This window comes from Rosa chinensis, chromosome 1 (genome assembly GCF_002994745.2).
Source record: "Rosa chinensis cultivar Old Blush chromosome 1, RchiOBHm-V2, whole genome shotgun sequence".
NCBI lineage: Eukaryota > Viridiplantae > Streptophyta > Magnoliopsida > Rosales > Rosaceae > Rosa > Rosa chinensis.
The window spans coordinates 55,620,562-55,635,390 of record NC_037088.1 but is presented as its reverse complement, the minus strand read 5'-3'; the positions used below and the strand labels follow the sequence as shown (position 1 = coordinate 55,635,390).

The 14,829-nt window shown below is 37.3% G+C and overlaps 1 protein-coding gene and 1 pseudogene across 2 annotated transcripts in view; both read right to left on the bottom strand.

The window, feature by feature from the left end:
- The window catches only part of LOC112182505 (probable serine/threonine-protein kinase PBL7), a 34,886-nt gene that overhangs the window by 16,938 nt on the left and 3,119 nt on the right, over positions 1–14,829 (bottom strand). The window contains exon 5 of one of the 2 annotated variants that reach the window (XM_024320999.2): positions 13,915–14,565. The exons of the other annotated variant lie outside the window; for it this stretch is intronic. Coding sequence (XP_024176767.1) covers positions 14,293–14,565 — 273 coding nt within the window. The 3' untranslated portion in view covers positions 13,915–14,292. Of the gene's footprint in view, positions 1–13,914; positions 14,566–14,829 lie in introns of those variants that run through there. 2 annotated transcript variants of the gene reach the window in all.
- Positions 596–1,480, bottom strand: LOC112170134 (annotated as a pseudogene).

Sequence of the window (14,829 nt, the reverse complement as noted above, 5' to 3'; positions counted from 1 at the left end):
TGACCCCTTAAACAATATCTCAGACAATCAAACTTGTTCTCTCTCTCTCTCTCTCTCTCTCTCTCTCTCTCTCTCTCTCTCTCTCGTTGATTAATTATTTGATATCAGTTAATGCCCAATGTTCTTGAAAATTTGATGGAATTTATGGACTCTTTCTTATACAAACATATATCTATGCCATAAGTCGATGAAAATATATGTTTATTCAAGTTGCGAGCTTTTATTTGCTGGAGTTATTGTGGATAAGAAAATTACAGAAACTGTTTTAGGAAAAAGGGATGCAGAGAACAGCAGAGAGAATTGGGAGAATGAGTTGTGCTTTCAATGATAATTTCAATGATAATAGGGGCCTCTTTATATAGATTATTACAAGCATAGAATCAGAGTCTTACAACCTTGTACAATGATTTGGATATCTACGAAGATATCTCCGAGAATATCTGTAAGACTAATCTTATTACAACTCAGACAATTAAGTAACTAGAGTTTGGGTCAGACACACAATGTAGGTGTCTTTAAACAGAAACAACCTTACATAAGCTAATAGCTAATATTAATTATTGTTTGAAAAGTAAAAGCTCAACAGAAGCAGCTTCTAGTTAGCTAGTGTTTAAGATTTTGCTAAAGCAAGAAATGTTGCTCTTCAATCTTTGAAATAGGTCAACAATGCACTGCGATCAGGAAGGGTCTCTTTGATTGTGGGAAACTCCTTGAACCTTTGAGTCCACGCATGTAAGCGAGGGAAGCTTTCAGCTTCAATCACTTTAACTCCAGCTATTTCACTCATGACTGGCAGCCACCAAGCTAGCGATCTGAATGCTAAATCAGCCATTCCAATCTCGTCTCCTCCGAAAAACTTCTTGTCACCGAGGCCCTGCTCTTCCAAGATTCTCAGCTGCTCATGCTCTTCTTTTGTTGCCTTCACTTGTTGTTCTCCCTCAGTAATGAAAAATCCACACAGGGCTGGGATCTAGGTCACACAAAATATCTATATTAATTCAAGTTGGATAAAATTTGATGTTTCATTTTATGATTTTATTTTATGTTGGTAGACCGTCAATTGTCAACTAGTTATATATATATATATATAAACAAACACTCACGCATGTTACAAATGACTCATTTGACAATATAACGTAATAAAAATACTTGAGTGATCATTAATTACCTTGTCCTCTCCGAACTTTGTCCAGAACAGAGCCAGAGCTCGTTCATGAGGGTCTTTAGGAAGCAAGGGGTTCTGTGGCCACGTCTCTTCGATGTACGCAAGAATGACAATGGATTATGCGATTGGTTTTCCGGCATGAACAAGAACCGAAACCTTCTTATGGACTGGGTTGTACTTTAGAAGACGGCCACTCTTGTTGTATAACACATCCTCCTCTACATACTCATAGTCTAGACCCTTGAGTTTAAGTGCCCAGATAACCTTGTAAACAAATGAACTAGGCCAAAATCCTAACAATGTAACTTGTGCCATTTTTGCTGGGTTCTGTGCTGATCCTAGACTAGTTTCTACATGTGTGTGTGTGTATGCCTCACATTCAACTTAGTTATCTTGGGCTTCAAATAAGGACAAGGTTCGGAAGGATTAGAGGCCAATTTGTCCTTTATTTGCTATTGTTGACTATACTTTTCATATGTAGCTGGTATATGATAGGAGCATTTTAATGTGATATTTTAATAGTTAATTCCTCACATTTTGCTTAGTTAATTCCTTAACTGAATCGATTTTAATTCAATTTCTATTTTTAGGTACATTGGAGTAAATGAAGGTGAAATGAGCGTTAGGTCCATAATTACCTAGAAATGATGGAGAAGAATGAAAATGCACTAAAAAGTCAACCTTGAATATTTTCTTACTCCGGCTAGGAGAATCAGAGCCAAGCAAGGAAGAAGGAGCGGCCGCCTGACCAAATGAACTTCAAATGAGCTGAAACCTTCCAGATCCATTCTAGACACCCAAAGGATCATTTCTTATGAAGAGTGCCAGAGAAATATATGAGTGAAAGGCCTTCAAACAATCAGCCCAATTTTCTACAGAAGCAAAACCGGAAAACTGGACCTGTAAGAGGTCCAGCAGCATTTCCGGCCCAACCACATGGATTGAAGCTCTGAAAATTTTTCAGGATGATCTACACTCATAGTGGAACATTTCATATGAAGAAGTCAAAGGCATATAATGAAGTCTTGTTGGAGAAATAATTGAAGGAATAAAGGGGAAGAAACTGACCTGAAAACAGCTCAACACCACATATTCATGTTTCCCACCCACATGAAGAAAGCTAGATGCTTTTCTCTTTTTCCTTGGATATATTTTTTCTACAATCTCTTTAATAGATCATCATCACTTCCATGTTGCTGCACCTTCATGCTTTGCTTTCATTTCACTTTCTTTTCCATATTTTACAAATCACTTTCATACTCCACTTTCATTATTTTTCTTCCACTCATCATTTCACTCTTCTTTTTCTTCTCTATATAAACACCTTCTCCTCTCATTCTAAAACACATCTTCCTTCATCCATCTCATCTTCTTTGTCTCTCCATTTCCTCTCCATATTTCTTTTCCATTCTCTAGTTTTCTTGTTCTTCATTTTCAAGCCAAGAGAAAGAGAAGCCATGCAATACATCAATTTCCCAACCGCCATCCACCCTTGTGTCGTCCCTAGAAGATTGCTTGCTTTCAAGGATCTTCAAGTTCTTCGTCTCAAGGCTTTATCATTCATCTTTCAAGGTGTATTATATCCTTTCTCTTGTTTTCTTTGTTTGATTTTGTAAAACTATGAATTCTAGTTAACAAATAATGTTAAGGGCAAAGTTTAAAGCCCGTTTATATGTTTTGAGATAAAGTTGTGATTTCTATATGTTGATTTTTATGTTGCTTATGTGGGTTTGTTTAATTAAATTTGCATGATAGAAAACTTTTGTATTTTAATCTTATGTGGTTGCAAACACTTAGGGTTTTGATATAATTGGTGCTAGGTTTAAGAACATGAAATCGACTTTTCGTTTTGTGTAAACTTGAATCAAAGTAGTAAAGGTTTTGTGCAAAGACCGAATTTAATTAAAGAGGATTGCAATTAGGTGGACTTTTCCATACTAAGTTGTACACTTGAGTTGATAGCCTTTCTCTATGTCTAATGCGTTGAACATGTCATGATTGACTAGCTTTCTAGGGCTTGATTGCATGTTTGATAGGATTAATCTAGGTGCTTTCGCTTAGGTTAATTAGCATTGAAAAGTAAAATATGGGAAATCATTTGCTTTCGAATGTTTCACATGATCAACTCCTCTCTCATGACATTTAAAATCAACTATAGGAATTGTAATTGGATTTCTTACATATGGATGTGGTTTTGATCTTTGTTCCTTGCGATCCACCCTTGTATATATGTTTTTACATTTTCTTTATTTTATTTATCTTAATTTTCAATTCTATAATTCTTAAACCCCCCTCCCTTTTTATTTTGTTACTTGTATATATTTCTATTCTTTATTTTATTTTTGTAAATAATATTTTATTATTTTAATTCTTTATTTGTTTATACAATTGTATATATTTATATTCTTTATTTTATTTTTGTAAATAATACTTTTCTTTATTTGTTTCACAATTACAAGTGTACCCTCAATCCCCGGATAGAACGATCCCTATTTGCTTATACTACTAACGATATTTCAGGGTTAAATTATGCGCTTGCTTTTAGCGACATCAGTATACAATCCTTAGTCCTTAGAGATGAGATAAAGTTTTTCCTGCCAAATTTGGCTATTGAAGATCATGTTTTTCCAACAAAAATAAAAAAACTTGTCCAGCAAGTTATACTAGACGATTAAGTTAACTAGAACTATTGACTACAAATATATAAAGGGAGTGAAATCCACACTCTCTAATTTATAATCCATATTCCCTCTTTCCTTCTTTGGTCAAAATTCTCATAAAAAATAAAATTTAAGGAGTAAAGTTATGATACGTTAACATTTCTCATACATGTTCTATTTTATGTAACAGAACATGTATGAGAAATGTTATAAGCTTTTGTTGAACCACAAAAAGGAATCAAACATAAAAACTTCAGACACGGTGAATAAACAAGCTTAAGCAGTGGCGTAGCCAGAATTACTAACTAGGAGGGTCAGAATTTGAATAATATTATACTAAACAAAAATAAACTTCATCAAATTGCATATATTGTTAAAAAAATCATAAATCATTAAAATACTCAAAAATAACAAGTCTCTCTAAAACAATTATAATTGTCCACTACGAATATTGCTCATGATTTGAAATTTTTTCGTAATATATAGTTTCATTATCAATACCATCAAACAAAAAGGATAGATAATTTTTTTTTTTTGACTAAATAATGTTTAGTCCTTGAACTTTTGCCTTAAAAACACTTCAGTCCCTGTCTTTCTAATTTCACACGTTTAGTCCTTGTACTCTCATATTTTGAACCGATAGGTCCATTCTGTTAGTCTCCGTCCAAAAACTCAGTTAAGTTGCTGACATGCATTAATTATGCATCAAAATGTCTATAATACCCTTACTTCCTTTTTTTAAATAATTTTTTCTTTTTTGATTTATTTTTTTTATTATTTTTTTTTTCTGTTCATCTCTTCTCCCCTCCCCATCGCCGTCGCACTTTAACCCCATCCTCGCCACTGCCACCACCATCACTACCCACGTTGCAGCCAAAGGCTACTGCAACAGCCCCCTCACTGCCACTTCCTCCTATATGTCCCTTATGAAAGAAGGTACTTTCATCCAAATTAATGCCACAATTCCCAGCAAATGCCATCTCAACGGCATAGACCAGAAGTCCACCATCACTAATATCATGGCCACCATAGACCAGTTCATCATCAAGAAGGCAGTGAACTCCCTCAAACACTCGCTTCAGATACGAAACATCCTCAAGGTCAGGGCAATTGTTCACAATCAAGAAAGAGCAAAGCCACCTAATCTCTGCTTTCCTGCAACCAAAGCAATGTGAAGCAGAACACCCAGCATCTCCAAGTCTGAGCAATTACTCCAACATTAGAAAGAGGAATTTGCAGGGACCCGACAGATTGATATGGGTCTCGATCTGGGATTTTCATCAAGAATATTGATATGGGTCTCGATATAGATGGATATGGGTCTTGATCTGGGATTTTCATCAAGAAGATTGATATGGATCCATCCCCAGCTTGCAGGCACGCTCCCACCGTGCAAATCTGGTGATCCCAAAACATGGCCCATACGCCGTGTTCAAATCAAATTGCCTCAGCACCTCCTCTTGCTTATCAAAATCATCTAATCACCAACAATCAAATCAGCTAGTCAGTTTGTTACGGTATCGAAGAGTATATTCTTCCCTTACCAAATCAGAAACCAATTGGACCTGAATCCCTAACCCTAACAAATTTTCATAATCGAAAACTAAACCCCAACATTACTCAAATCCAAAATTGCAAGCGAGACGATATCACAGATGTGTGTATACCTTTGAGATCACCAGATCAGACTTTGGTGCTTTGGGGTTGGGTGGGTTTTGGTAGATCCCGAGACGAGGACGCAGTCACTGGGGGGATGATAGGAGAAGGCACGACGGTCAAAGAGATCGGTGGCGAAGCTCGGCGAAAGGGTTGAAGTTGTGATGGGCGTCAGGTGGGAGATCGATGCAGGCGGGGGCGATCTAAGGTAGACTGTGGAGTTCCGATGCCGGCGGCGGTCTATTGCAGGCGGTGGTCTGGCGCTTACGGTTTGTGGCAGACGGTGGCCCAATGCAGGTGTAGCCGTGCAGGTGAAGGAGGAGAGAAGAGATAAACAGAAAAAATGAAAAGGAAAAAAAAAATAAAGAATAAATAAATAAATAAGAATAAAAGAATAAATTAAAAAAAAGAGAGTAAGGGTAGAATAGACATTTTAGCAAGGAATAAATTGCCACGTCAGCTACTTAACGGAGGTTTTAGACGGAGACTAACGGAAAGGACCTATTGGTCCAAAATTTGAGACTGAAGTGTGAAATTAGAAGGCCAGAGACTGAAGTGTTTTTTGGTCGAAAGCTCAAGGACTAAACAGTATTTAGTCCTTTTTTTTTTTTGAAGGAAAAGACAACAAACTATATTAGATGAAATTGAGAAGCACTTGGAGTGATGCAAAAGCATCGAAAGAAAAAACAATAAAGCATAACAAGATGCACAAACGCATCGATAAATAGATATTTAGAGTTTGATGAATTACCTTTATTGATTGAGAATTCTACCATAATATCAAAGAAAGAGTAACAAATTGATTGCTTATGAGCATTTTTAGTAGACTCTCTATTTTGGCTCCTTAGCTATTTTGGAGAGTATGTTTAACTTTTTATATATTTTAGCTGCTATACCAGACTTCTAAGTGGCTCTCCATTATAACTCTTAACTATCTCACTCTATAATTTAAAACATTCATTTTGAGTTATTTTATGTAATTTATAAATACAGTTAAACTATTTAATTTTCATTTAAATGATAATATAAATTTAAAATTAGCTAAAATTGAGAGCACTGATGCAGACGGACCGGAAAATTTTTGAAAAATGACTATCTTTGAGTATTGAAATTGATTTATAACATTTTTTTTCTAAAAGGTTGAAAAATAACTATTTAGAAGGACAAAAAGTCGCAATTATCCTTACTAAATTTTGCTTAAATTTCCACAGTTCCATATTTTCTCATTCTTCCCACTCACAATAGGCTCCCTCAAAGCTTTTCTCACGCCGTTGTTCTTCTTATTCTCTTCAACAAATGAAAATGTTTACTACAATTCCAACGACAAATACTTCCTCAACACAATTTAAGATTACATTCGGATCACATATTTTCAATTATGCTAATTATGGTCTAGGGTTTCCTTTTTAATAAAAAAAGAATTATGGTCTAGGATTTCCCTTTTTTTTCTTTTTTCTTTTTTTGAAAAAGGATTTCCGTTGTTTTTGTGTCAAAGAATTTTGATTTGGGTTGTTTCTACTATAATTTTCTGATTTTATTGAGCAGCAAAGGATTAGTATCGCGGTTCTTTTGCAATGAAAGTTCTCGTTCATGTGGTGCATAGCATATATAAGAATAACAATACAATAAATAAAATAATTTAGAAATTTTCTTAGGAAGGGGTTGGATCTGTGTTGGTACTAAAACTCCAAAATATTGTATATTAATTGATTTAAGTAATGGAGAGAAACATAATAGTCTATGGGGAAAAAGATCGAAGAGAAGAAAGAGATTAGTCAAAGATTGATTTTGAATATTTGGAAGAGAAAAAAGAGAGATGAGGGATATTTAATCAACAATACAAAAAATAGTACGTATAAGAACATTAGAAGTGAGTGAATGTCAAGGAGGAGTGCAAAATTCTATTTTTGGGGTTGAATTTTGCACTCCTCCCTGACATTCACTCACTTCTAATGTTCTTATACATACTGTTTTTTTATTGTTGATTAAATATCCCTCACCTTCAAAACCAATCTTTGACTAATCTCTCTCTTCTTTTTGATCTCTTTTTCCCCACAGACTATTATGTTTCTCTTCATTACTTAAATAAATTAATATACAATATTTGGACTTTTAGTACCAACACAGATCCAACCCCTTCCTAAGAAAATTTCTAAATTATTTTATTTATTGTATTGTTATTCATATGCTATGCACCACATGAACAAGAAGTTTCATTGCAAAAGAACAGTGATACCAATCCTTTGTTGCTCCTAGACCATAATTCTTTTTTTTTATTGAAAAGGAAACCCTAGACCATAATTAGCATAATCGAAAATATATGATTCAAATGTATTCTTAATTGTGTTGAGGCAGTCTGTGTCGTTGGAATTGCAGTAAACCTTTCCATTTGTTGAAGATAATAAGAAGAACAACAGCGTGAGAAAAGCTTTGAGGGGGCCTATTGTAAGTGGGAAGAATGAGAAAATATGAAACTTTGGAAATTTAAGCAAAATTTAATAAGGATAATTGCGACTTTTTATCCTTCTAAATGGTTATTTTTCAACTTTTTAGGGAAAAAAAAGGTTATAAATCAATTTCAATACTCAAAGAAGGTCATTTTTCAAAATTTCTCATTTCTGAAGTGACTAGCCAAAATGACTTTTTAACTACTTTGACTAAAATTTGACTAAAAAATTACTAGCATTGCTAAAGATGCTCTAATAGCCTACTAATCTACACATTTAGATGCTCATCCTTAATTGAATAAATTGATCTCTGTTCAAGAAAACCCTAATTTGTGTTTGGCCCAAACTCTAAGTTACTTGACCTAGTGGTAATAGGGTTAAATTAGAAGGATCTAAATTCCTATTCAATGTACGATTACTTTCCTTGTATGATTGAGATTCTATACATTGTAATCCTCTATATAAAGAGGCTCATATTATCAATAAGAATACAAAGCGATTTCCTCTCAATTTCAGTTTCTCTACAACACGTTATCAGCACGAAGCCCTAACCCTGAAACCCTAATATTATAGCATTCGATCTCAGGAGCCCAGTTAACGGCCAATTGAATGAGCCTCTGTCCCACCCAGCTCTCTTGCGTAGCCTCAGCGGTCTCCAGCAGCAGCGACTCCTGCTTGCTTTGCCAGCGAAAAGAAAAGAGGAAGAAGAAAATAAAAAAAAAAAAAGAAGAAGAAGATGGCAGACGTGGCCCACTGCCACAAGAAGAAGAAAATAAAGAAAAAGAAAGAACAAGAAGATGGCAGACGTGGCCCACTGCCGCAAGAAGAAGAAAATAAAGGAAAAGAAAGAAGTAGAGGGGGAAGACGCGGCCAAAAAGGAAAAGAAAGAAAGAAAAACAAAGGAGCCCCGCAGCTTTCACTTAGGTCAAATGCAGAAGAAAGAAATAAAAGGGAAACAGATAGGTCCAAGAAAGAAGATGCGGCCCACTGCAGAAGAAAAGAAAAGGAGGGAGCAGCCCATCTGGCCCACTGACCTGACCAGGCCCAAGCCTTCGGCCTAAAAGCCCACTGACGTCATCAGCCACGTCAGCGCGACACGTCATCCTGCCACGTCAGCACTGGTCAACCCCTGATCAAAGCCAGTCAACGACTTTTCCCGCAACTTTCCGGCGACTTTTCCGGTCATTTTCAGGCGACTTTTTCCGGTCAAATTTTCCGGCGACCTATTTCGAGGTATTTTTTACTAAACGTTCCCTTTTTTTTTAGAGTTTTTAAATTCAATTTCTCTTCTTTTTCGGGGACTTGCAACCTCCCTTCTTCTACCCCCCTTTCTTTATCATAGGGGAGACCAAATTAAGCCGAACTATGGAGGTTTGTGCTCACTCCAAGCTTAGAGCTTGTAGAGTTCTCCAAACTTAGAGTTTGTTGAGATAAAACGATCGACCGCAAACATCATTGTTTCGATCTAATCCAACTCCTCTTGGAATAGAATTTCTTGGAAGCGACTACGCTCGGAAATTCCTAATTTCTTGGAAGCGACTACGTTAAGAAATTTTATTTGTTTTCGTGGTAGCCTTTTCGCTCCGAAATTAACCCTAATTTCTTGTTCTCTTTCAGGATGAGTAACATGAACAAATTGAACTTTGCTTAATTGGGAACAACTGACTTTGAATATCACAGGTGGGTTCGTGATATCCGCCAGCATCTTAAGGTCGATGGAATCTTGGATACGATTCTCGAGCCTAGCCAGGACATGCTAACTGTTGAGCAAGCTCAAGCTTTGGAAGCAAATAGAGCAGCCTTAGAGGCAAATAAGCCGAAAGCCATCATCCTAATGACTCGTCATATGGATGATTCACTCAAGTACGAGTGTATGAATGAAGAAGACCCCAGAAGGCTGTAGGTCTCACTCGAAGATAGATTTGGCAACGTCCGTGACTCCCTGCTTCCTGACCTAGACTGGGTACAAGTATCGTACTTACGCATATTTGAGTGAGCCATTTATATGCCAATTGCACCGCCACAGCGCTCTATGATGGGTCCTTACAGACGAATAGGCAACTACGTTGGATTTGAGACTCCAACAATCGTCCACCACTTAATGCCCTTGCAAGGCGATCTCATTACCGCTAGATTTGTGGGTTGTCACTTTGATGAGACAGTCTTCCCATCGTTAGGGGGCGATAAGAACATGAATGTTCAGCAGGAACGACAGGAATTGTCATGGCCTGTCCCCACTATGTCTCATCTCGATCCCTGTTAAAGTGACGAGATCACACAAATATGCTGCAAACAAGCCTGCAAGGAAGGACGTCCCTACAAGAGGACGTAGAGCCACCCTACACGGAGGTAGGCATGGTGCCAACGCCAAAGAGAGTGGCACTCTGGCGTTATAGGCCACTGCCCCAACTAGGATGCGTGGGAGGCCTGTAGGTTTGAAGGACACTTTGGCACATTCCAATCCTTTGATCATCAAGACTCAAAATCCGTCTCATGAGAATCTTCCTAGTTAGGGTTATCGTTGGGGGACGCCTAAACGTCAAAACTTATTCCCGAGAATATAGAGCTCTATGAAACTTACACTAGTGTACATGAGACGTGGGATAGAAACTCCATCATAATTGTTGATGTAGTTGCGCATTTCGTTGTGCATGAGTTTGTTGAGTCCGATGATATCGAACCACACTCCGTTGATGAATGAATGCCAACGTAGAGAGATTTGGCCTAAATAGAAATATGCGATCCAGGTTACGATGGATTATCTAACGAAGTGGAAGGTTTTCGAGCTAGTGATGTCAACACCTCCTAACATAAAACCTATTGACTAATGGGTCTTCGTTAGAAAGCGTGATGAGAAAAAGTGATGACAATCTCGCCTTATGGTGCAAGGCTTCTCACAAAACGCCCTGGAATCGACTACGATGAGACATATTCTCTCGTAATGGATGTCTTTGCACTCCACTACCCTGTCAGTTTGGTAGTTTCCGAATAACTGAACATGCAGCTTACAAATGTAGTCACTACGTATCTTTATAGGGATCTAGATACGGAATATACATGAAGGTTCATGGTGAACTTCATTTACCCAAGTCAAGTGGCTCTAGACCACGGAGATCGTTTACAAAGAGGTTGAAACGCTTGCTAAAATGACTACTTGATTGGAAAGGGATATGCCCACGCGTTTCCATAACAAGTTTCTGATTCCATCGCGGTTCATGTTGGACATGATCTTCATTAGAAGCCCTTAAAAAGTTAAGGGAAACCGTTGAACACTTCAAATCAGATTTTGAGATGAAGGATTATGGGAGAACACGATTATATCTCAGCTTGGAACTTGAGCATCGTGTCGATAGATGCTTAGGCATTTTGACAAGGTCAAACCTTTAAGCACCCCCATGATCGTCCGTAGTCTTGATCCTGAAAAGGATCCTCTTCGTCTGAAGGATGATGACGAAGATGTGCTAGAGGCAGAAGTGCCTTACTTGAGTACAATAGGCGCATTATTGTACTTAGCTCAATGCACAGGACCGAACATCTCATTTGCAGTGAACTTGTTAGTTAAGGTATAGCTTTGCGCCAACGCGACTCCATTTTGATTGGTGTAAAAGATATCTTTCAGTACTTGAGATGTACGATTGATATGGGCTTGTTCTATCCCTATGGAGAGAAAATGGATTCGGACCCATCACACACCAGAAACGCCACCAACGCTGGCCTGTGTTCTCTATCCCCATCCCTAAAATAATATAAGTGTTTTGGAAGGTTTTGCTGATGCAGGGTACCTCTCTGACCCACACAAAGGTTGCTCCCAAACTGGTTAAGTGTTAAGTGTTCACCATGGGAAAAGACCGTGATATCTTAAAGGTCTACAGAACAGACCGTAGTCGCTATATCTTCAAACCATGCAGAGATTATTGCTCTTCACGAAGTGGTTCGTGAATGTTTATGGATTGGATCCATAATCACGCATGTTCAAACAATTGTGGTTTGAAGTCTACCACAAGATGAGCCTACGAGCATTTAGGATAATGCCGTTCGTTTTGAACAAATGAAGCAAGGCTACATCGAAAGTGACAACACCAAGCATAATCAGCAACAACAGACTCTCCTCAAATACCAAAGTGAACTAGGTTCGATATGAGGATAATATGGCAGACTTGTTCACTAAGTCATTGCCCAAATCCAGGTTCGAGAAACATATGGCAAGAATTGGCCGGCTTGCGGAAATTATATGAACTCCCATGATCGTAGGGGGAGACGCAGACATCAGGGGGAGATGTCTACATGTTCACCTCGAAACGTGAAGGGTGTGTTATGCTATTTTTCCCCTTTGACCGAGGTTATTTTTGTCCCATTTGGTTTTTGTTACTCGGCAAGGTTTTTAACGAGGCAACGAGATAAGCACCGCGTTTGGGCAACACAAGGGGGAGTGTTCAAGAAAACCCTAATTTGTGTTTAGCTCAAACTCTAGGTTACTTGACTTAGTGGTAATAGGGTTAAATTAGAAGGATTTAGATTCTTATTCAATGTACGATTACTTTCCTTGTATGATTGAGTTTCTATACATTGTAATCCTCTATATAAAGATGCTCCTATTATCTATGAGAATACACAGCGATTTCATCTCAATTTTAGTTTCTCTACAACAATCTCTAAAAAAATTTTAACTATGCAAAGAATTAAAGAAATTTCTTTAATTGAATTCAATTTCTCCCCATTAAAGTAAAAAAAAAAAAAAAACAATCATTGATTAATTAATCAATGAATAAGATATATTAAAAAATTAAAAGATAGTGGGAGTTCCGTCCAAAGTGGGGAGGTGAATGGCCATACCTTTAAAACAATTTTCTTTTCTTTGATGTGAGAATGGTCAAACATTACATAATAGAAGTTCTTGCGTACATCAGACGTACCAAACACGTAGTACGTCTGACCAATCAAAATTCTGAAATTTTTCTTTTTATTCTGAAACTATTCCTGCTTTTTAAAATAAAATATCTAAAATACCCCTCTGCTAGGCATTAATTGGTCAGCCGCACCACGTGCTCTCTCCATTACATAATAGGCTTCTTTTACTAAATATATCAACCAATCAGTGCTTAGTTTCAAAAATAGAGAAGGGTCATTTCGCCCTACTCTAGCTACGCCATTGAGCTTATGTGCATTCACGTAGAAGATTTGGGGTTCATACCTATATGTCCTACTCTTAAAAGGATAGTAAAGTTATATCCCGCATCGGAAAAAAAGTAAATTCTGCAAATGTTTATAACCAATTGCGTGAAGGTTAAGGTCGCCCTACTCACTGTGCAAGCAGCAAATCAGTTTATTCAGATCATGCCACCTCACTTTAGTCGTCGTCACACTCCAAAGCTGGAGCCCAAGCCCCTAGGGTTATAGGGGCCTCCCTACCCATGATGGGTCGGTCTCGATTTTTGTTTTGGTTTTTTTTAAATTTTTTTATCAAATCTTTTCTTTATCAAAATATCTGATGTTGCTAGTTCTTGTCTATTCCAATCATGGGTATTCATATACTGAACCTAATATCAGACCTACTGATTGCAATGAGAAATTGCCAGTATTAGATAGTGTATATTGAGAATATAGATACTGCACCTTTGGCTTGATTTCAAAGTGAAATTGCTAATATATTCAATGGTAAAACAATTGCCCGGACTAGAAGTACTAACAGAAGCTCTGTTGAAAAAGCACGAGACAAAAAGCTCAAGTTGAAGACGAAAAGAAGCATATGAAAACTGTCTTTGCAAATTTGCTTTATTGAACAGATCAAATGGCTTTGGTACTTTTCAAATATGATCTAATGAGGGTAACATCTACAGCTAGAAGACATTGATCTGCAGTGGCAGGGACTGTGATCCAAGAATGAATGGAGCTAATTCGAACTTTGCCACTCGAGCTTTTGATAAGTTTTGAACCAAAAAAAAGAAACTAAAAGCTTCAAACTTGGTGAATAAACAAGCACTGCTCATATAAAATGCTTCTGTGCACTCACCAAAATGGTAAATTTCCTGTAAATAATTATTTCTATGATTCAATGGAATAACAGTTTCTATATAGATACAAAACACCCCATGCTCAATTGTACAGAAAAGAATCTTATAGAAACAATAGAAGGAGGAAAGGGGAAGACTGGGAGACCTCTGCACCTGCTACCGGAGTGAGCAAAATTCGATAAACAGGCACTATTGGCAACAATGCATACCACTAAGCTCCGAACTATTGCTTGCTGAATCACAACTAAAACACATTATGTGAAAACATCCTAAAGAGCCACAGCTAGACTGGTGACAACAATCGTGAGCATCCAATGATGCAACTGTATTAAATAAATGTTCCCTCATGAACTTCAGAATTCCCTTCTTGATCTAGGAGTAGACGAGGCTGACGAGGCTGTGCGAGAGTTCTGGACTCGAAGCACTTGAGGGTCATACTTTTGGGAAGCAAGATAATTAAGGGCTGTGACTACATCCGCTATGACAGGTCGCATATTAGGCTGTTCTTGGACACACATTGCAGCAACCGCAAGAGCTTGATACATTCCCCTCATCGGATATTGTCCTTGGAGCAATGGATCAGCAATCTGTGAAAATTTCCTACGGTCTCTAAATAAAGGTCGGGCCTGCAAATAAGAGTTCATCAGCAGAGCTCACAAGATTGTCATTTATCTAAAATAAAAAACAACTGTTCATCCTAATGTTGCTTTCACTCATAAAATGTATATCTGCTAGTATTAACTTTAAGAAGACATTCTTAAGTTTCTAGCTCAGTAGAGAAATTACACATCACACCTAGAAAAGTTACTGATGATTCAAATCAAATAGCAACTGAAAAAGAAATGATACACCTACGGAAAGGGCTCCTATTTACTAAAGGTAACAGAATT